The following is a 23,445-nucleotide window of genomic DNA, read 5'->3' on the forward strand; positions in this document are numbered from 1 at the left end:
CAAGTCTGAAGTGTCTCTGATCTAATATTTATTATGGATCCCCATTAGTTCCTGCCAAGGCAGCAGCTACTCTTCCTGGGGTTTATTATGGATCCCCATTAGTTCCTGTTGTCAAGGCAGCAGCTACTCTTCCTGGGGTTTATTATGGATCCCCATTAGTTCCTGCCGAGGCAGCAGCTACTCTTCCTGGGGTTTATTATGGATCCCCATTAGTTCCTGCCGAGGCAGCAGCTACTCTTCCTGGGGTTTATTATGGATCCCCATTATTTCCTGCCAAGGCAGCAGCTACTCTTCCTGTGGTTTATTATGGATCCCCATTAGTTCCTGCCAAGGCAGCAGCTACTCTTCCTGGGGTTTATTATGGATCCCCATTAGTTCCTGCCAAGTCAGCAGCTACTCTTCCTGGGGTTTATTATGGATCCCCATTAGTTCCTGCCAAGGCAGCAGCTACTCTTCCTGGGGTTTATTATGGATCCCCATTAGTTCCTGCCAAGGCAGCAGCTACTCTTCCTGGGGTTTATTATGGATCCCCATTAGTTCCTGCCAAGGCAGCAGCTACTCTTCCTGTGGTTTATTATGGATCCCCATTAGTTCCTGTTGCCAAGGCAGCAGCTACTCTTCCTGGGGTTTATTATGGATCACCATTAGTTCCTGCCAAGGCAGCAGCTACTCTCCCTGGGGTTTATTATGGATCCCCATTAGTTCCTGTTGCCAAGGCAGCAGCTACTCTTCCTGGGGTTTATTATGGATCCCCATTAGTTCCTGCCAAGGCAGCAGCTACTCTTCCTGGGGTTTATTATGGATCCTCATTAGTTCCTGTTGCCAAGGCATCAGCTACTCTTCCTGGGGGTTATTATGGATCCCCATTAGTTCCTGCCAAGGCAGCAGCTACTCTTCCTGGGGTTTATTATGGATCCCCATTAGTTCCTGCCAAGGCAGCAGCTACTCTCCCTGGGGTTTATTATGGATCCCCATTAGTTCCTGTTGCCAAGGCAGCAGCTACTCTTCCTGGGGTTTATTATGGATCCCCATTAGTTCCTGCCAAGGCAGCAGCTACTCTTCCTGGGGTTTATTATGGATCCTCATTAGTTCCTGTTGCCAAGGCATCAGCTACTCTTCCTGGGGGTTATTATGGATCCCCATTAGTTCCTGCCAAGGCAGCAGCTACTCTTCCTGGGGTTTATTATGGATCCCCATTAGTTCCTGTTGTCAAGGCAGCAGCTACTCTTCCTGGGGTCCACACAAAACATGAAATAACACAGAACATTAATAGACAAGAACAGCTGAAGGACAGAACTACATACATTTTTAAAAAGGCACACGTAGCCTACATATCAATACATACTCACAAACTATCTATTTCCAATAGGGGAGAGGCGTTGTGCCGCGAGGCGTTGCTTTATCTGTTTTTTAAAACCAGGTTTGCTGTTTATTTGAGCAATATTAAATGGAAGGAAGTTCCATGCAATAAGGGCTCTATATAATACTGTACGCTTTCTTGAATTTGTTCTGGATTTGGGGACTGTGAAAAGACCCCTGGTGGCATGTCTAGTAGGGTAAGTGTGTGCTAGAGCTGTGTGTAAGTTGACTATGCAAACAATTTAGGATTTTCAACACATTAATGTTTCTTATATAAAGAAGAAGTGATTGCAGTCAGTCTCTCCTCAACTCTTAACCAAGAGAGACTGGCAGCATAGTATTAATATCAGCCCTCTGATTACAATGAAGAGCAAAATGTGCCACTCTGTTCTGGGCCAGCTGCAGCTTAACTAGGTCTTTCCTTGCAGCACTGGACCACACGACTGGACAATAATCAAGATTAGACAAAACTAGAGCCTGCAGGACTTGCTTTTTGGAGTGTGGTGTCAAAAAAAGCAGAGCATCTCTTTATTACGGACAGACCTCTCCCCGTCTTTACAACCACTGAATCTACATGTTTTGACCATAATGGTTTACAATCTAAGGTAACACCAAGTAATTTAGTCTCCTCAACTTGTTCACCAGCCACACCATTCATTACCAGATTCAGCTGAGGTCTTGAACTTAAAGGAATGATTTGTACCAAATACAATGCTCTTAGTTTTAGAGATGTTCAGGACTAGTTTATTACTGGCCACCCATTTCAAAACAGACTGCAACTCTTTGTTAAGGGTTTCAGTGACTTCAATAGCTTTGGTTGCTGATGCGTATATGGTTGAATCATCAGCGTACATGGACACACATGCTTTGTTTAACGCCAGTGGCAGGTCATTGGTAAAAAATAGAAAAGAGTAGAGGGCCTAGAGAGCTGCCCTGCGGTACACCACAATTTACATGTTTAACATTAGAGAAGCTTCCTTTGAAGAAAACCCTTTGAGTTCAATTAGATAGATAACTCTGAATCCACGATACGGCAGAGGTTGAAAAGCCATAACACATAAGTTTCCTCAATAACAGGTTATGGTCAATAATATCAAAGGCTGCACTGAAATCTACCAGTACAGCTCCCCACAATCTACATATCATCAATTTCGGGTCGGCAAGCTTTTGGATGTACCGTGCCATCTACCATTTCTGTAACCTTTTATAGACCTGTGTGAATTTATTATCTCATAAGAAAGTTGTTACCTAACTAAAGCCAAAGCAAAACATCAATATAAAAAAAAATGCTGACTGAAAACACTACATAAAAGCAGAATGTACAGTATTTCTGGTCCTATTGTCCAACAGGTGTTTTGTGTCTGAGGTTAGTTGATTAACACCTGTCTCTCTTCGGTATTGTCCAGGTGGCCAAGTCAACGGCGACGACGGTCTGATGGAGCCCACTGCGAGTGACCCAGACCTGGCGAGCGGAGGGAAGAGCCTCCACACGCTAGAGATGCAGATCCAGGAAGCATTCCTTAGGTTCATGGCGGCCATATTGAAAGGGTACCGCTCTTACCTCCTCCCCATCACGCAGGCCCCTTCCGAAAGGACCACGGACGCAAGCTCGCTGTTCGACTTGCAAGGTTAGTACAGGTCGTGTGTTTACATCTGATGTTAGTTTGTTACCATTCCTACAGGAGAATATCCAGCCACACTTGGACTACAGTGGAAGTACATTTCTACCTCTGCTTCGTCCTCCAAGAGTGACTGAATATTCTCCTCTCTCCTCCTCCCGTCGGGACAGTAAAGTTACATGTAGACAGGCTGTTGTTGCTCTGCAGTCGACCACAGTTTAACTCTGCAGCTGATCCATCCTAATAATGAGGTCTGGAGTAGAGCCTGCAGAGTTTGGCCTGAACTGATTTAGTGACTAATGATGTATGGTGATTTAGTGTAATGATGATTTAGTGACTAATGATGTATGGTGATTTAGTGACTAATGATGTATGGTGATTTAGTGACTAATGATGTATGGTGATTTAGTGCAGGGATGGGCAACTTTGGGGCCCACAAACAAAATGTAACTCATCATGTGCTCGTGGGACTGCGTACCCGAATCCATTGTACACATCCTTCCGTAGGACGGAGAGAAATGTTTTCAGTTTTTAATATGATATCCGATGTGAGACTGACTAACAAAATCAGTCGGTGCCACTCGGCCGGTAATTCCACCATGATAACAAGTTTAAATGGTGCTTCTACACCTGCATTGCTTGCTGTTTTTTGGGGGGTTTTAGGCTGGGTTTCTGTAACAGCACTTTGAGATATCAGCTGATGTAAGAAGGGCTATATATAAATACATTTGATTTGATTTGATTTGAAATAGCTGGTCGCTAAACTATCTTGTCTTTATTAACTCATCGTGGAGGATGGTGGGTTGTCTTTATTAACTCATCATGGAGGAGGATGGTGGGTTGTCTTTATTAACTCATCGTGGAGGATGGTGGGTTGTCTTTATTAACTCATCGTGGAGGATGGTGGGTTGTCTTTATTAACTCATCGTGGAGGACGGTGGGTTGTCTTTATTAACTCATCATGGAGGATGGTGGGTTGTCTTTATTAACTCATCATGGAGGATGGTGGGTTGTCTTTATTAACTCATCATGGAGGATGGTGGGTTGTCTTTATTAACTCATCGTGGAGGACGGTGGGTTGTCTTTATTAACTCATCATGGAGGATGGTGGGTTGTCTTTATTAACTCATCATGGAGGATGGTGGGTTGTCTTTATTAGCTCATCGTGGAGGATGGTGGGTTGTCTTTATTAACTCATCATGGAGGATGGTGGGTTGTCTTTATTAACTCATCATGGAGGACGGTGGGTTGTCTTTATTAACTCATCGTGGAGGATGGTGGGTTGTCTTTATTAACTCATCGTGGAGGATGGTGGGTTGTCTTTATTAACTCATCGTGGAGGACGGTGGGTTGTCTTTATTAACTCATCATGGAGGATGGTGGGTTGTCTTTATTAACTCATCATGGAGGATGGTGGGTTGTCTTTATTAACTCATCATGGAGGATGGTGGGTTGTCTTTATTAACTCATCGTGGAGGACGGTGGGTTGTCTTTATTAACTCATCATGGAGGATGGTGGGTTGTCTTTATTAACTCATCATGGAGGATGGTGGGTTGTCTTTATTAACTCATCGTGGAGGATGGTGGGTTGTCTTTATTAACTCATCATGGAGGATGGTGGGTTGTCTTTATTAACTCATCGTGGTGGATGGTGGGTTGTCTTTATTAACTCATCATGGAGGATGGTGGGTTGTCTTTATTAACTCATCGTGGAGGATGGTGGGTTGTCTTTATTAACTCATCATGGAGGATGGTGGGTTGTCTTTATTAACTCATCATGGAGGACGGTGGGTTGTCTTTATTAACTCATCGTGGAGGATGGTGGGTTGTCTTTATTAACTCATCGTGGAGGACGGTGGGTTGTCTTTATTAACTCATCATGGAGGATGGTGGGTTGTCTTTATTAACTCATCATGGAGGATGGTGGGTTGTCTTTATTAACTCATCATGGAGGATGGTGGGTTGTCTTTATTAACTCATCGTGGAGGACGGTGGGTTGTCTTTATTAACTCATCATGGAGGATGGTGGGTTGTCTTTATTAACTCATCATGGAGGATGGTGGGTTGTCTTTATTAACTCATCGTGGAGGATGGTGGGTTGTCTTTATTAACTCATCGTGGAGGATGGTGGGTTGTCTTTATTAACTCATCATGGAGGATGGTGGGTTGTCTTTATTAACTCATCGTGGTGGATGGTGGGTTGTCTTTATTAACTCATCATGGAGGATGGTGGGTTGTCTTTATTAACTCATCGTGGAGGATGGTGGGTTGTCTTTATTAACTCATCATGGAGGATGGTGGGTTGTCTTTATTAACTCATCATGGAGGACGGTGGGTTGTCTTTATTAACTCATCATGGAGGATGGTGGGTTATCTTTATTAACTCATCATGGAGGATGGTGGGTTGTCTTTTGACGTAGCTGGTAAATTCGCTCTGGCTCTCTACTCCGATTTCAGAGCACTCTCGCCTGAGTGTGCCAGAGCACAGAATACCTGCTGAATTTACAAACGCTCAACACCCGTTGAATTTAGTAAACGTCGGCCAAAAAAAAACAAAAAAACAATTAAATTGTTGCTAGCAGCACATTTGCAGTTACCAACGCTCTGGGTAACATCAAAACAACCTAACCAGCTCTGCTTGGGAGAGTACAATGATCAGAGTGAGTTGTTCTCTCATGTGTCTGGAAGTAGCTAGCAAGCTAGCCAACGTTAGCCAGTTAACTTGGGTGCTTGACTGCTGTTACAAGGTCAGAATGCTCAGATCAACCCTACTTTTTCGGCCAGAGTGTCCGGTGTGCGCTCCGAGAACGAAACGCTCTGAATTTACTTAACGATCAATGTGACAACGCTCTGAGTTTACGAATGCCCAGAGCACATTCTGGCACTCCAGATTAAATTTACGAACACAACCGTAGTATAAACCCAACCTTTAGTCTTGAAAATCTTTGGCTGTTTACTACAGAGCCTCACATGTGAATACTTAAAGAGATGGGTGGGGCTAAAGCTCTTAATAGGATGTGAATGATACTGAATGGGTGTAGATAAAGAAGAGCTCTCCAGTAGGTACCAAAACATTCAAGGGCCATTTTCTTAAAAGTGAGGTTACAAGTTTATCAACTTTCAAAGCAGAATTACTTTCCCCATTGTTCCTCAACTGTAGTGTATGATATACCATTTTCTATCTCTGAGTCTCTACTTTTATCCAATGTAAAAAAAAAACACAATTTCAAATTTTGCTACATGAGACCGAATCGAGCAAGTCGGTCATATATTTAAATCATACAGGAAATAGATGAACCTGTAGCCATATTACTTCAACACTATTTAACATGAGATCCTCTCTAATCTTTACAGGAATGTGTTTCTGAATATAAACAGCAACACCTCCACCATTGGCATTTCTGTCTTTTCTGTAGATGTTATAGCCATCTATTGCTACCACTGTATCATCAAAGGTTTATTATCAAAGTGAGTTTCAGAGATAGTCAGAATATGAAAGTCATCTGTTATTAGCAAATTATTGATTTTCACCTTGTTTCTTAAGCTAGATATGTTAACGTCATATGGTTGTCATATGGTTGTCATATGGTTGTCATATGGTTGTCATATCAAATCAAATGTATTTATAAAAGCCCTTCTTACATCAGCTGATATCTAAAAGTGCTGTACAGAAACCCAGCCTAAAACCTCCCAAACAGCAAGCAATGCAGGTGTAGAAGCACGGTGGCTAGGAAAAACTCCCTAGGAAAAACTCCCTAGAAAGGCCAAAACCTAGGAAGAAACCTAGAGAGGAACCAGGCTATGAGGGGTGGCCAGTCCTCTACTGGCTGTGCCGGGTAGGAGATTATAACATAGTTGTCATATGGTTGTTATATGGTTGTCATATGGTTGTCATGTGGTTGTCATATGGTTGTCATATGGTTGTCATATGGTTGTTATATGGTTGTCATATGGTTGTCGTGCTCCTCAGGGTTCTTAAAGAGCCGGGATCGTTCCCACCAGAAGTTCTACTCCCAGATGATCAGGACCCAGATGTTTATCCGGTTCATCGAGGAATGTTCCTTCGTCAGCGATAAAGATGCCAGTCTGGCCTTCTTCGACGAGTGTGTTGATAAGGTAAGATGATAATGTCCTATAGTATTCTCAGTGTGTTGATGAGGTAAGATGATAATGTCCTATATTATTCTCAGTGTGTTGATAAGGTAAGATGATAATGTCCTATATTATTCTCAGTGTGTTGATAAGGTAAGATGATAATGTCCTATAGTATTCTCAGTGTGTTGATAAGGTAAGATGATAATGTACTATAGTATTCTCAGTGTGTCGATGAGGTAAGATGATAATGTCCTATATTATTCTCAGTGTGTTGATAAGGTAAGATGATAATGTCCTATATTATTCTCAGTGTGTTGATAAGGTAAGATGATAATGTCCTATAGTATTCTCAGTGTGTCGATAAGGTAAGATGATAATGTCCTATAGTATTCTCAGTGTGTTGATGAGGTAAGATGATAATGTCCTATAGTATTCTCAGTGTGTCGATGAGGTAAGATGATAATGTCCTATAGTATTCTCAGTGTGTCGATGAGGTAAGATGATAATGTCCTATAGTATTCTCAGTGTGTCGATGAGGTAAGATGATAATGTCCTATAGTATTCTCAGTGTGTTGATAAGGTAAGATGATAATGTCCTATAGTATTCTCAGTGTGTCGATGAGGTAAGATGATAATGTCCTATAGTATTCTCAGTGTGTTGATAAGGTAAGATGATAATGTCCTATAGTATTCTCAGTGTGTCGATGAGGTAAGATGATAATGTCCTATAGTATTCTCAGTGTGTTGATAAGGTAAGATGATAATGTCCTATAGTATTCTCAGTGTGTTGATAAGGTAAGATGATAATGTCCTATAGTATTCTCAGTGTGTTGATAAGGTAAGATGATAATGTCCTATAGTATTCTCAGTGTGTCGATAAGGTAAGATGATAATGTCCTATAGTATTCTCAGTGTGTCGATGAGGTAAGATGATAATGTACTATAGTATTCTCAGTGTGTCGATGAGGTAAGATGATAATGTCCTATAGTATTCTCAGTGTGTTGATAAGGTAAGATGATAATGTCCTATAGTATTCTCAGTGTGTCGATGAGGTAAGATGATAATGTCCTATAGTATTCTCAGTGTGTCGATGAGGTAAGATGATAATGTCCTATAGTATTCTCAGTGTGTTGATAAGGTAAGATGATAATGTCCTATAGTATTCTCAGTGTGTTGATAAGGTAAGATGATAATGTCCTATAGTATTCTCAGTGTGTTGATAAGGTAAGATGATAATGTCCTATAGTATTCTCAGTGTGTTGATAAGGTAAGATGATAATGTACTATATTATTCTCAGTGTGTTGATAAGGTAAGATGATAATGTCCTATATTATTCTCAGTGTGTTGATAAGGTAAGATGATAATGTCCTATATTATTCTCAGTGTGTTGATAAGGTAAGATGATAATGTCCTATAGTATTCTCAGTGTGTTGATAAGGTAAGATGATAATGTCCTATATTATTCTCAGTGTGTTGATGAGGTAAGATGATAATGTACTATATTATTCTCAGTGTGTCGATGAGGTAAGATGATAATGTACTATATTATTCTCAGTGTGTCGATGAGGTAAGATGATAATGTCCTATAGTATTCTCAGTGTGTTGATAAGGTAAGATGATAATGTACTATATTATTCTCAGTGTGTTGATAAGGTAAGATGATAATGTCCTATATTATTCTCAGTGTGTTGATAAGGTAAGATGATAATGTCCTATAGTATTCTCAGTGTGTCGATAAGGTAAGATGATAATGTACTATATTATTCTCAGTGTGTTGATAAGGTAAGATGATAATGTCCTATATTATTCTCAGTGTGTTGATAAGGTAAGATGATAATGTCCTATATTATTCTCAGTGTGTTGATAAGGTAAGATGATAATGTCCTATAGTATTCTCAGTGTGTTGATGAGGTAAGATGATAATGTCCTATAGTATTCTCAGTGTGTCGATGAGGTAAGATGATAATGTCCTATAGTATTCTCAGTGTGTCGATGAGGTAAGATGATAATGTCCTATAGTATTCTCAGTGTGTCGATGAGGTAAGATGATAATGTCCTATAGTATTCTCAGTGTGTCGATGAGGTAAGATGATAATGTCCTATAGTATTCTCAGTGTGTCGATGAGGTAAGATGATAATGTCCTATAGTATTCTCAGTGTGTCGATGAGGTAAGATGATAATGTCCTATAGTATTCTCAGTGTGTCGATGAGGTAAGATGATAATGTCCTATAGTATTCTCAGTGTGTCGATGAGGTAAGATGATAATGTCCTATAGTATTCTCAGTGTGTCGATGAGGTAAGATGATAATGTCCTATAGTATTCTCAGTGTGTCGATGAGGTAAGATGATAATGTCCTATAGTATTCTCAGTGTGTCGATGAGGTAAGATGATAATGTCCTATAGTATTCTCAGTGTGTCGATGAGGTAAGATGATAATGTCCTATAGTATTCTCAGTGTGTCGATGAGGTAAGATGATAATGTCCTATAGTATTCTCAGTGTGTCGATGAGGTAAGATGATAATGTCCTATAGTATTCTCAGTGTGTCGATGAGGTAAGATGATAATGTCCTATAGTATTCTCAGTGTGTCGATGAGGTAAGATGATAATGTCCTATAGTATTTTCAGTGTGTCGATGAGGTAAGATGATAATGTCCTATAGTATTCTCAGTGTGTCGATGAGGTAAGATGATAATGTCCTATAGTATTCTCAGTGTGTCGATGAGGTAAGATGATAATGTCCTATAGTATTCTCAGTGTGTCGATGAGGTAAGATGATAATGTCCTATAGTATTCTCAGTGTGTCGATGAGGTAAGGTGATAATGTCCTATAGTATTCTCAGTGTGTCGATGAGGTAAGATGATAATGTCCTATAGTATTCTCAGTGTGTCGATGAGGTAAGATGATAATGTCCTATAGTATTCTCAGTGTGTCGATGAGGTAAGATGATAATGTCCTATAGTATTCTCAGTGTGTCGATGAGGTAAGATGATAATGTCCTATAGTATTCTCAGTGTGTCGATGAGGTAAGATGATAATGTCCTATAGTATTCTCAGTGTGTCGATGAGGTAAGATGATAATGTCCTATAGTATTCTCAGTGTGTCGATGAGGTAAGATGATAATGTCCTATAGTATTCTCAGTGTGTCGATGAGGTAAGATGATAATGTCCTATAGTATTCTCAGTGTGTCGATGAGGTAAGATGATAATGTCCTATAGTATTCTCAGTGTGTCGATGAGGTAAGATGATAATGTCCTATAGTATTCTCAGTGTGTCGATGAGGTAAGATGATAATGTCCTATAGTATTCTCAGTGTGTCGATGAGGAAGGACATTACATAGAACGAGTCATTCACAGGACACAGTTCATGTATTTGAAATTGTAGGTGGTCCTTTAAATTAAGAAATGTTTATCAGTCATCTGAGTTGTTTGTGAGAGTCAGTATCTCATCCAGAATGTATTCGTAATTTATGGTTATACAGGGCCTTTGGCTAAACCAACAAGAAATATCCAGGAAATTGTAGACCAAACTGCAACCAGCAGAAATGCTTGTCCCTTTAGGCTACAATTAGTATTAGTCCTTCTGTTCTCTAGTCAATCCTTCATCTGTTTCTCTCCTTCTCCCTCTGCCTGGTGCATTTCCTTTACACTCTCCTGTCTGTCTTCCTGTCTGTCTACCTGCCTGTCTACCTGTCTGCCTGTCTACCTGCCTGTCTACCTGTCTGCCTGTCTGCCTGCCTGTCTACCTGTCTGCCTGTCTACCTGTCTACCTGCCTGTCTACCCACCTGTCTACCTGTCTGTCTGTCTACCTACCTGTCTGCCTGTCTGCATGTCTACATGTCTGTCTGTCTGCCAATCTACCTGTTTGTCTACCTGTCTGCCTGTCTACCCACCTGTCTACCTGCCTGTCTACCTGCCTGCCTGTCTACCTGCCTGTCTACCTGTCTGCCTGTCTGCCTGTCTACCTGCCTGTCTACCTGTCTGCCTGTCTACCTGTCTACCTGTCTGCCTGTCTGCCTGTCTACCTGTCTACCTGCCTGTCTACCTGTCTACCTGCCTGTCTACCTGTCTGCCTGTCTACCTGTCTACCTGCCTGTCTACCCACCTGTCTACCTGTCTGTCTGTCTACCTACCTGTCTGCCTGTCTGCATGTCTACATGTCTGTCTGTCTGCCAATCTACCTGTTTGTCTACCTGTCTGCCTGTCTACCCACCTGTCTACCTGCCTGTCTACCTGCCTGCCTGTCTACCTGCCTGTCTACCTGCCTGTCTACCTGCCTGTCTACCTGTCTGTCTACCTGTCTACCTGCCTGTCTACCTGCCTGTCTACCTGTCTACCTGTCTGCCTGTCTACCTGTCTGTCTACCTGCCTGTCTACCTGCCTGCCTGTCTACCTGTCTGTCTACCTGCCTGTCTACCTGTCTACCTGCCTGTCTACCTGTCTACCTGTCTGCCTGTCTACCTGTCTGTCTACTTGCCTGTCTACCTGTCTACCTGCCTGTCTACCTGTCTACCTGTCTGCCTGTCTACCTGCCTGTCTACCTGCCTGTCTACCTGTCTGTCTACCTGCCTGTCTACCTGCCTGCCTGTCTACCTGTCTGCCTGTCTACCTGTCTGTCTACCTGCCTGTCTACCTGCCTGTCTGTCTACCTGCCTGTCTACCTGCCTGCCTGTCTACCTGTCTGTCTGTCTACCTGTCTGTCTTCCCGCCTGTCTACCTGTGATCTTGGGTCTTGCTTGGACAGCTTTACAGCAATGGAAGCAAGGTAAGCTCTCAGACCGTCTTCTCCTTCATTACTTTGTATATTAATTACGTTTCAATGTTGTAACTTAAAACCTAAGCTTCTTCTTTGGTTGTGACTCGGCTGCAGTGCTGGGTACAGTTGTGGGATGTGGTGCTAGCCATCGAGAGAGACGCAGTGGAGATCAGAAGTTGAGAAAGTGGAGAGAGACAGAGAAAACATAAAGGAACGTAACATTCAACATACCAATTAGGATCTGGATTTAAAAAAAAAAAATACTTGAATCAGTTATAGAACCCATTGCTTTTTTTATGGTTGTGAGGTCTGGGGTCCTGCTCACCAAACCAAGAATTCACAAAAAAAATGGGACAAACACCAAATTCAAATAATATCAAATCAAACTTTATTTGTCACATGCGCCGAATACAACATACCTTACCGTGAAATGCTCACTTCCAAGCCCTTAACCAACAGAAACTCAAGAAAGAGTTAAGAAAATATTTACCAAATAAACTAAAGTAAAAAATAACAATAACGAGGCTATATACAGGGTATTACGGTACAGAGTCAATGTGGAGGCTATATACAGGGTATTACGGTACAGAGTCAATGTGGAGGCTATATACAGGGTATTACGGTACAGAGTCAATGTGGAGGCTATATACAGGGTATTACGGTACAGAGTCAATGTGGAGGCTATATACAGGGGGTACCGTTACAGAGTCAATGTGGAGGCTATATACAGGGGTACCAGTACAGAGTCAATGTGGAGGCTATATACAGGGTATTACGGTACAGAGTCAATGTGGAGGCTATATACAGGGTATTACGGTACAGAGTCAATGTGGAGGCTATATACAGGGGTACCAGTACAGAGTCAATGTGGAGGCTATATACAGGGTATTACGGTACAGAGTCAATGTGGAGGCTATATACAGGTGGTTACCGGTACAGAGTCAATGTGGAGGCTATATACAGGTGGTTACCGGTACAGAGTCAATGTGGAAGCTATATACAGGGGGTACCGGTACAGAGTCAATGTGGAGGCTATATACAGGGTATTACGGTACAGAGTCAATGTGGAGGCTATATACAGGGTATTACGGTACAGAGTCAATGTGGAGGCCATATACAGGGTGTTACGGTACAGAGTCAATGTGGAGGCTATATACAGGGTATTACGGTACAGAGTCAATGTGGAGGCTATATACAGGGTATTACGGTACAGAGTCAATGTGGAGGCTATATACAGGGTATTACGGTACAGAGTCAATGTGGAGGCTATATACAGGGTATTACGGTACAGAGTCAATGTGGAGGCTATATACAGGGGGTACCGGTACAGAGTCAATGTGGAGGCTATATACAGGGTATTACGGTACAGAGTCAATGTGGAGGCTATATACAGGGGGTACCATTACAGAGTCAATGTGGAGGCTATATACAGGGGGTACCGGTACAGAGTCAATGTGGAGGCTATATACAGGGGGTACCGGTACAGAGTCAATGTGGAGGCTATATACAGGGGGTACCGGTACAGAGTCAATGTGGAGGCTATATACAGGGGGGTACCGGTACAGAGTCAATGTGGAGGCTATATACAGGGGGTACCATTACAGAGTCAATGTGGAGGCTATATACAGGGGGTACCGGTACAGAGTCAATGTGGAGGCTATATACAGGGGGTACCGGTACAGAGTCAATGTGGAGGCTATATACAGGGGGTACCGGTACAGAGTCAATGTGGAGGCTATATACAGGGGGTACCGGTACAGAGTCAATGTGGAGGCTATATACAGGGTATTACGGTACAGAGTCAATGTGGAGGCTATATACAGGGGGTTACCGGTACAGAGTCAATGTGGAGGCTATATACAGGGTATTACGGTACAGAGTCAATGTGGAGGCTATATACAGGGGGTACCGGTACAGAGTCAATGTGGAGGCTATATACAGGGGTTACCGGTACAGAGTCAATGTGGAGACTATATACAGGTGGTTACCGGTACAGAGTCAATGTGGAGGCTATATACAGGGGGTACCGGTACAGAGTCAATGTGGAGACTATATACAGGTGGTTACCGGTACAGAGTCAATGTGGAGGCTATATACAGGGGGTACCGGTACAGAGTCAATGTGGAGGCTATATACAGGGTATTACGGTACAGAGTCAATGTGGAGGCTATATACAGGTGGTTACCGGTACAGAGTCAATGTGGAGGCTATATACAGGTGGTTACCGGTACAGAGTCAATGTGGAGGCTATATACAGGGGGGTACCGGTACAGAGTCAATGTGGAGGCTATATACAGGGGGTACCGGTACAGAGTCAATGTGGAGGCTATATACAGGTGGTTACCGGTACAGAGTCAATGTGGAGGCTATATACAGGGGGTACCGGTACAGAGTCAATGTGGAGGCTATATACAGGGTATTACGGTACAGAGTCAATGTGGAGGCTATATACAGGTGGGTACCGGTACAGAGTCAATGTGGAGGCTATATACAGGTGGTTACCGGTACAGAGTCAATGTGGAGGCTATATACAGGGGGTACCGGTACAGAGTCAATGTGGAGGCTATATACAGGTGGTTACCGGTACAGAGTCAATGTGGAGGCTATATACAGGGGGTACCGGTACAGAGTCAATGTGGAGGCTATATACAGGTGGTTACCGGTACAGAGTCAATGTGGAGGCTATATACAGGGGGTACCGGTACAGAGTCAATGTGGAGGCTATATACAGGGTATTACGGTACAGAGTCAATGTGGAGGCTATATACAGGTGGGTACCGGTACAGAGTCAATGTGGAGGCTATATACAGGTGGTTACCGGTACAGAGTCAATGTGGAGGCTATATACAGGGGGTACCGGTACAGAGTCAATGTGGAGGCTATATACAGGTGGTTACCGGTACAGAGTCAATGTGGAGGCTATATACAGGGTATTACGGTACAGAGTCAATGTGGAGGCTATATACAGGTGGGTACCGGTACAGAGTCAATGTGGAGGCTATATACAGGTGGTTACCGGTACAGAGTCAATGTGGAGGCTATATACAGGGTATTACGGTACAGAGTCAATGTGGAGGCTATATACAGGGTGTTACGGTACAGAGTCAATGTGGAGGCTATATACAGGTGGTACCGGTACAGAGTCAATGTGGAGGCTATATACAGGTGGTTACCGGTACAGAGTCAATGTGGAGGCTATATACAGGGGGTACCGGTACAGAGTCAATGTGGAGGCTATATACAGGGGGTACCGGTACAGAGTCAATGTGGAGGCTATATACAGGGGGTACCATTACAGAGTCAATGTGGAGGCTATATACAGGTGGTACCGGTACAGAGTCAATGTGGAGGCTATATACAGGGGGTACCGGTACAGAGTCAATGTGGAGGCTATATACAGGTGGTACCGGTACAGAGTCAATGTGGAGACTATATACAGGTGGTACCGGTACAGAGTCAATGTGGAGGCTATATACAGGTGGTACCGGTACAGAGTCAATGTGGAGGCTATATACAGGGGGTACCGGTACAGAGTCAATGTGGAGGCTATATACAGGGGGTACCGGTACAGAGTCAATGTGGAGGCTATATACAGGGGGTACCGGTACAGAGTCAATGTGGAGGCTATATACAGGGTGTTACGGTACAGAGTCAATGTGGAGGCTATATACAGGTGGTACCGGTACAGAGTCAATGTGGAGGCTATATACAGGGGGTACCGGTACAGAGTCAATGTGGAGGCTATATACAGGTGGTACCGGTACAGAGTCAATGTGGAGGCTATATACAGGTGGTACCGGTACAGAGTCAATGTGGAGGCTATATACAGGTGGTACCGGTACAGAGTCAATGTGGAGGCTATATACAGGGGGTACCGGTACAGAGTCAATGTGGAGGCTATATACAGGTGGTACCGGTACAGAGTCAATGTGGAGGCTATATACAGGGGGTACCGGTACAGAGTCAATGTGGAGGCTATATACAGGTGGTACCGGTACAGAGTCAATGTGGAGGCTATATACAGGGGGTACCAGTACAGAGTCAATGTGGAGGCTATATACAGGTGGTACCGGTACAGAGTCAATGTGGAGGCTATATACAGGGGGTACCGGTACAGAGTCAATGTGGAGGCTATATACAGGTGGTACCGGTACAGAGTCAATGTGGAGGCTATATACAGGGGGTACCAGTACAGAGTCAATGTGGAGGCTATATACAGGTGGTACCGGTACAGAGTCAATGTGGAGGCTATATACAGGTGGTACCGGTACAGAGTCAATGTGGAGGCTATATACAGGTGGTACCGGTACAGAGTCAATGTGGAGGCTATATACAGGGGGTACCAGTACAGAGTCAATGTGGAGGCTATATACAGGTGGTACCGGTACAGAGTCAATGTGGAGGCTATATACAGGTGGTACCGGTACAGAGTCAATGTGGAGGCTATATACAGGTGGGTACCGGTACAGAGTCAATGTGGAGGCTATATACAGGTGGTACCGGTACAGAGTCAATGTGGAGGCTATATACAGGGGGTACCGGTACAGAGTCAGTGTGGAGGCTATATACAGGTGGTACCGGTACAGAGTCAATGTGGAGGCTATATACAGGTGGTTACCGGTACAGAGTCAATGTGGAGGCTATATACAGGTGGTTACCGGTACAGAGTCAATGTGGAGGCTATATACAGGTGGTTACCGGTACAGAGTCAATGTGGAGGCTATATACCGGTGGTTACCGGTACAGAGTCAATGTGGAGGCTATATACAGGTGGTTACCGGTACAGAGTCAATGTGGAGGCTATATACAGGGGATACCGATACAGAGTCAATGTGGAGGCTATATACAGGTGGTTACCGGTACAGAGTCAATGTGGAGGCTATATACAGGTGGTTACCGGTACAGAGTCAATGTGGAGGCTATATACAGGTGGTTACCGGTACAGAGTCAATGTGGAGGCTATATACAGGTGGTTACCGGTACAGAGTCAATGTGGAGGCTATATACAGGTGGTTACCGGTACAGAGTCAATGTGGAGGCTATATACAGGTGGTACCGGTACAGAGTCAATGTGGAGGCTATATACAGGTGGTTACCGGTTCAGAGTCAATGTGGAGGCTATATACAGGGGGTACCTTTACAGAGTCAATGTGGAGGCTATATACAGGTGGTTACCGGTACAGAGTCAATGTGGAGGCTATATACAGGTGGTTACCGGTACAGAGTCAATGTGGAGGCTATATACAGGTGGGTACCGGTACAGAGTCAGTGTGCAGGGGTACAGGTTAGAGGTAATAGCTACATGTAGGGAGGTGTGAAGTGACTATACATAGATAATAAACAGCAAGTAGCAGCAGATTAGGTGTTCAGCAGTTTTATGGCTTGGGGATAGAGGCTGTTAAGGAGCCTTTTGGTCCTAGACTTGGCGCGTCGGTACCGCTTGCCGTGCGGTAGCAGAGAGAACAGTCTGACTAGGGTGACTGGAGTTTTTGACAATTGTTGGGTCTTTCTTCTGACACCGCCTGGTATAGAGGTCCTCGATTGAAGGAAGCTTGGCCCCAGTGATGTACTGGGCCATTCGCACCGCCCTCTGTAGCACCTTATGCCGAGCAGTTGCCATACCAGGCGGTGATGCAACCGGTCAGGATGCTCTCGATGGTGCAGCTGTAGAACTTTTTGAGTATCTGAGGACCCATGCCAAATATTTTCAGTCTCCTGAGTGGGAAAAGGTTTTGTCGTGTCCTCTTCACGACTGTCTTGGTGTGTTTCGACCATGATAGTTTGTTGGTGATGTGGACACCAAGGAATTTGAAACTCTCGACCCGCTCCAATACAGCCCCGTTGATGTTAATGGGGGCCTGTTCGGCCCTCCTTTTCCTATAGTCCACGATCAGCTCCTTTGTCTTGCTCACATTGAGGGAGAGGTTGTTGTCCTGGCACCACACTGCCAGGTCTCTGACCTCCTCCCTATAGGATGTCTCATCGTTATCGGTGATGAGGCCTACTACCAATGTTGTGTCGTCAGCAAACTTAATGATGGTGTTGGAGTCGTGTTCGGCCACGCAGTCGTGGGTGAACAGGGAGTACAGGAGGGGACTGAGCACGCACCCCTGAGGGGCTCCAGTGTTGAGGATCAGCGTGGCGGATGTGTTGTTACCTACCCTTACCACCTGGGGGTGGCCCGTCAGGAAGACCAGGATCCAGTTGCAGAGGGAGGTGTTCAGTCCCAGGATCCTTAGCTTAGTGATGAGCTTTGAGGGCACTATGGTGTTGAACGCTGAGCTGTAATCAATGAACAGCATTCTCACATAGGTGTTCCTTTTGTCCAGGTGGGTGAGGGCAGTGTTGAGTGCGATTGAGATTGGGTCATCTGTGGATCTGTTGGGGCGGTATGCGAATTGGAGTGGGTCTAGGGTGTCCGGGAGGATGCTGTTGATGTGAGCCATGACCAGCCTTTCAAAGCACTTCATGTCTACCGACGTGAGTGCCACGGGGCGGTAATCATTTAGGCAGGTTACCTTCACTTCCTTGGGCACAGGGACTATGGTGGTCTGCTTGAAACATGTAGGTATTACAGACTCAGTCAGGGAGAGGTTGAAAATGTCAGTGAAGACACTTGCCAGTTGGTCCGCGGATGCTTTGAGTACACGTCCTGGTAATCCGTCTGGCCCAGCGGCCTTGTGAATGTTGACCTGTTTAAAGGTTTTGTTCACATCGGCTACCAAATAGCGTTATCACACAGTCATCCAGAACAGCTGGTGCTCTCGTGCATGCTTCAGTGTTGCTTGCCTCGAAGCGAGCATAAAAGGCTTTTAGCTCGTCTGGTAGGCTCGCATCACTGGGCAGCTCGTACGTAGCTGGGTTTGCCTTTGTAGTCCATAATAGTTTTCAAGCCCTGCCACATCCGACGAGCCTCAGAGCCGGTGTAGTAGGATTCAATCTTAGTCCTGTATTGACGCTTTGCCTGTTTGATGGTTCGTCTGAGGGCATAGCTGGATTTCTTATAAGCGTCCGGTTTAGTGTCCCGCTCCTTGAAAGTGGCAGCTCTAGCCTTTAGCTCGATGCGGATGTTGCCTGTATTCCATGGCTTCTGGTTGGGATATGTGCGTACGGTCACTGTGGGGACAACGTCGTCGATGCACTTATTGATGAACCCGATGACTGAGGTGGTATACTCCTCAATACTATTGGATGAATCCCGGAACATATTCCAGTCTGTGCTAGCAAAACAGTCCTGTTGCTTAGCATCCGCGTCATCTGACCACTTCCGTATTGAGCGAGTCACTGGTGCTTCCTGCTTTAGTTTTGCTTGTAAGCAGGAATAAGGAGGATAGAATTATGGTCAGATTTGCCAAATGGATGGCGAGGGAGAGCTTTGTACGCATATCTGTGTGTGGAGTGAAGCTGGTATAGAGTTTTTTCCCCTCTGGTTGCACATGTGACATGCTGGTAGAAATGAGGTAAAACTGATTTAAGTTTCCCTGCATTAAAGTCCCCGGCCACTAGGAGCACCGCCTCTGGATGAGCATTTTCTTGTTTGTTTATGGCCTTATACAGCTGGTTGAGTGCCGTCTTAGTGCAGCATCGGTTTGTGATGGTAAATAGACGGCTAGGAATAATATAGATGAGAACTCTCTTGGTAGATAGTGTGGTCTACAGCTGATCATGAGGTACTCTACCTCTCTTGGTAGATAGTGTGGTCTACAGGTTATCATGAGATACTCTACCTCTTGGTAGATAGTGTGGTCTACAGCTTATCATGAGGTACTCTACCTCTCTTGGTAGATAGTGTGGTCTACAGCTTATCATGAGGTACTCTACCTCTTGGTAGATAGTGTGGTCTACAGCTTATCATGAGATACTCTACCTCTTGGTAGATAGTGTGGTCTACAGCTTATCATGAGGTACTCTACCTCTTGGTAGATAGTGTGGTCTACAGCTGATCATGAGGTACTCGACCTCTTGGTAGATAGTGTGGTCTACAGCTTATCATGAGGTATTCTACCTCTCTTGGTAGATAGTGTGGTCTACAGCTTATCATGAGATACTCTACCTCTTGGTAGATACTGTGGTCTACAGCTTATCATGAGATACTCTACCTCTTGGTAGATAGTGTGGTCTACAGCTTATCATGAGGTACTCTACCTCAGGCGAGCAATAGCTCGAGACTTCTTTAATATTAGACATCTCAGCACCAGCTGTTAATTACAAATAGACACACACCCCAACCCCTCGTCTTACCAGACGTAGCTTCTCTTATCCGTGTCGTCGTTCAGCCACAACTCGGTGAAACATAAGATGTTACAGTTTTTAATGTCCAGTTGGATAATCTTGATTGTAGGTCATCCATTTTGTTTTCCATTTTTTTCTCCAATGATTGAACAGTATATCCTAAGCGTCGGACTTGTTAAAGAACAATTATTCCTGTTCGAGTTGAGTAATCGCTGTTCTGATGTCCAGAAGTTATTTTTCGGTCATATGAGACGGGGGCAGCAACATTATGTACACAATTAGTAAAAATAAGAAAACAAAAGGCACCTAAAGGACTCTCAGACCTTGAGATCCTCTTGTCTGATGAAACCAAGATTGAACTCTTTGGCCTGAATGCCAAGCGTCACATCTGGAGGAAACCTGGCACCATCCCTACGGTGAAGCATGGTGGTGGCAGCATCATGCTGTGGGGATATTTTTCAGCGGCAGGGACTTGGAGACAAGTCAGGATTGAGGGAAAGATTAATGGAGCAAAGTGCAGAGATTCTTGATGAAAACCTGCTCCAGAGCGCTCAGGACCTCAGACTGGGGCGAAGGTTCACCTTCCAACAGGACAACGACCATAAACACACAGCCAAGACAACACAGGAGTGGCTTCAGGACAAGTCACTAAATGTCCTTGAGTGGCCCAGCCAGAGCACTGACTTGAACCCGAACGAACATCTCTGGAGAGACCTGAAAATAGCTGTGCAGCGACGCTCCCCATGCAACCTGACAGAGCTTGAGAGGATCTGCAGAGAAGAATGGGAGAAACTCCCCAAATACAGGTGTCCCAAGCTTGTAGCGACATACCCAAGAAGACTCAAGGCTGTAATCGCTGCCAAAGGTGCTGCCAAAGGTGCTGCCAAAGGTGCTTCAACAAAATACTGAGTAAAGGGTCTGAATATTTATGTAAATGTATTATTTCAGGTTTTTTTTACATTTTTAATACATTTGCAAAAATTTCTGAAACCTGTTTTTGCTTTGTCATTATGGGGTATTGTGTATACATTGATGAGGGGAAATAAAAACAATTTAATACATTTTAGAATAAGGCTGTAACGTAACAATGTGGACAAAAATCAAGGGGTCTGAATATTTTCCAAATGCATTGTATATGTATTCACTAGATGGCTGACAGGGGGCACTATTCTGATGTCACTGTCCGCCATTATGATGCTCCTCATAAGGAACAGCCGCCATTGGATTTAACAGCCTCCATTACGACAAAATACATGCATTTAACGTTTTTTTGTCGGGATTAAAACCTAGAAATAATTCCTAAATGTTGTTATATTTTAAAATGTTACCAAGAAATTATTTGCTTCTGTTCAGTTCATACAATACTATGATATTGTTTAAAAAAGTATATATTGCGCAAAAAAATTACGTATTTATCTTCTAAAACCTGTTCAAATGAAGTAGCAAACCTCTCTACTACAAAGCAACACAATGTCGATTACAGTAAAGCTAGAGAAGAAATGCATGATCTCATAATAATATGTTTTCAATATTGCTGACCAATTTAGGATCAACTTAGTGTAAAGTTACTCCCTCGTGAAGCCAGTATAAATGAACCTGGTGTAAACAAAATGACAGCCATCAGTTATAGCCTGACTACCAGTCTCTATAGCTAACCCACTTCCTGTCTACTGTATAGCCTGACTACCAGTCTCTATAGCTAACCCACTCCCTGTCTACTGTATAGCCTGGTTACCAGTCTCTATAGCTAATCCACTCCCTGTCTACTGTATAGCCTGGTTACCAGTCTCTATAGCTAACCCACTCCCTGTCTACTGTATAGCCTGGCTACCAGTCTCTATAGCTAACCCACTCCCTGTCTACTGTATAGCCTGGCTACCAGTCTCTATAGCTAACCCACTCCCTGTCTACTGTATAGCCTGGGTACCAGTCTCTATAGCTAACCCACTCCCTGTCTACTGTATAGCCTGGCTACCAGTCTCTATAGCTAACCCACTCCCTGTACTCCCTGTCTACTGTATAGCCTGGCTACCAGTCTCTATAGCTAACCCACTCCCTGTCTACTGTATAGCCTGGTTACCAGTCTCTATAGCTAATCCACTCCCTGTCTACTGTATAGCCTGGCTACCAGTCTCTATAGCTAATCCACTCCCTGTCTACTGTATAGCCTGGGTACCAGTCTCTATAGCTAATCCACTCCCTGTCTACTGTATAGCCTGGGTACCAGTCTCTATAGCTAACCCACTCCCTGTACTCCCTGTCTACTGTATAGCCTGGGTACCAGTCTCTATAGCTAACCCACTCCCTGTCTACTGTATAGCCTGGCTACCAGTCTCTATAGCTAATCCACTCCCTGTCTACTGTATAGCCTGGGTACCAGTCTCTATAGCTAACCCACTCCCTGTACTCCCTGTCTACTGTATAGCCTGGGTACCAGTCTCTATAGCTAATCCACTCCCTGTCTACTGTATAGCCTGGCTACCAGTCTCTATAGCTAATCCACTCCCTGTACTTCATATCATGTACCAAAGAGACTGGGCCAGGTTGCATAAAACATAATTAAGTGTGTACAATACAGTACAATACAATACAATACAGTACAATACTATACTATACAGCACAATAAAGTACAATACAATACAGTAAAGTACAGTACAGTACAATACAATACAGTAAAATATAGTACAATACAGTGAAATACAGTACAGTACAATACAGTAAAGTACAGTACAATACAGTACAGTACAGTACAGTACAGTAAAATATAGTACAATACAGTACAATACAATACAGTACAATACAGTACAGTACAGTACAGTAAAATATAGTACAATACAGTACAATACAGTACAATACAGTACAGTACAGTACAGTAAAGTACAGTACAGTACAGTACAGTACAGTACATTAGAATACAGTAAAATACAGTACTATACAGTAAAATACAGTACAGTACAATACAATACAGTAGAATACAGTACACTACAGTAAAGTACAGTACAATACAGTACAGTAAAGTACAGTTGAATACAGTAAAGTACAGTACAGTACAGTTGAATACAGTACACTACAGTACAGTGCCCAGTAGAGTGAAATATCTTGCTTTATTCTCTCTACTCTCTTTAATGACTCATATTCTGACTTTCTGCCAGTTAGAGGAAGTAGGGCTCTACAGAACCAAGCAAGGCTAGTTTCCAGCCAGACACACTGCTCTGTTTGTGTCTGTGTGTGTGTGTGTGTGTGTGTGTGTGTGTGTGTGTGTGTGTGTGTGTGTGTGTGTGTGTGTGTGTGTGTGTGTGTGTGTGTGTGTGTGTGTGTGTGTTCTGTAATAGTCTCATAGAGCAACATGACATTATAGAATTATGTTCAGGTCAGT

The 23,445-nt window shown here is 43.7% G+C and overlaps 1 protein-coding gene across 3 annotated transcripts in view; it reads left to right on the plus strand.

Moving 5' to 3' along the window:
* Positions 1 to 23,445, plus strand: part of dennd4a (DENN/MADD domain containing 4A) — a 127,007-nt gene that overhangs the window by 40,174 nt on the left and 63,388 nt on the right. For 2 of the 3 annotated variants that reach the window (XM_045706298.1, XM_045706297.1), the window contains exons 13-15: positions 2,766 to 2,987; positions 6,949 to 7,094; positions 11,826 to 11,846. In XM_045706298.1, coding sequence (XP_045562254.1) covers positions 2,766 to 2,987; positions 6,949 to 7,094; positions 11,826 to 11,846 — 389 coding nt within the window. The remainder of the gene's footprint in view (positions 1 to 2,765; positions 2,988 to 6,948; positions 7,095 to 11,825; positions 11,847 to 23,445) is intronic. The other variant, XM_045706299.1, reaches the window with a different exon arrangement.

The sequence above is a fragment of the Salmo salar genome, chromosome ssa23 (assembly GCF_905237065.1).
Source record: "Salmo salar chromosome ssa23, Ssal_v3.1, whole genome shotgun sequence".
NCBI lineage: Eukaryota > Metazoa > Chordata > Actinopteri > Salmoniformes > Salmonidae > Salmo > Salmo salar.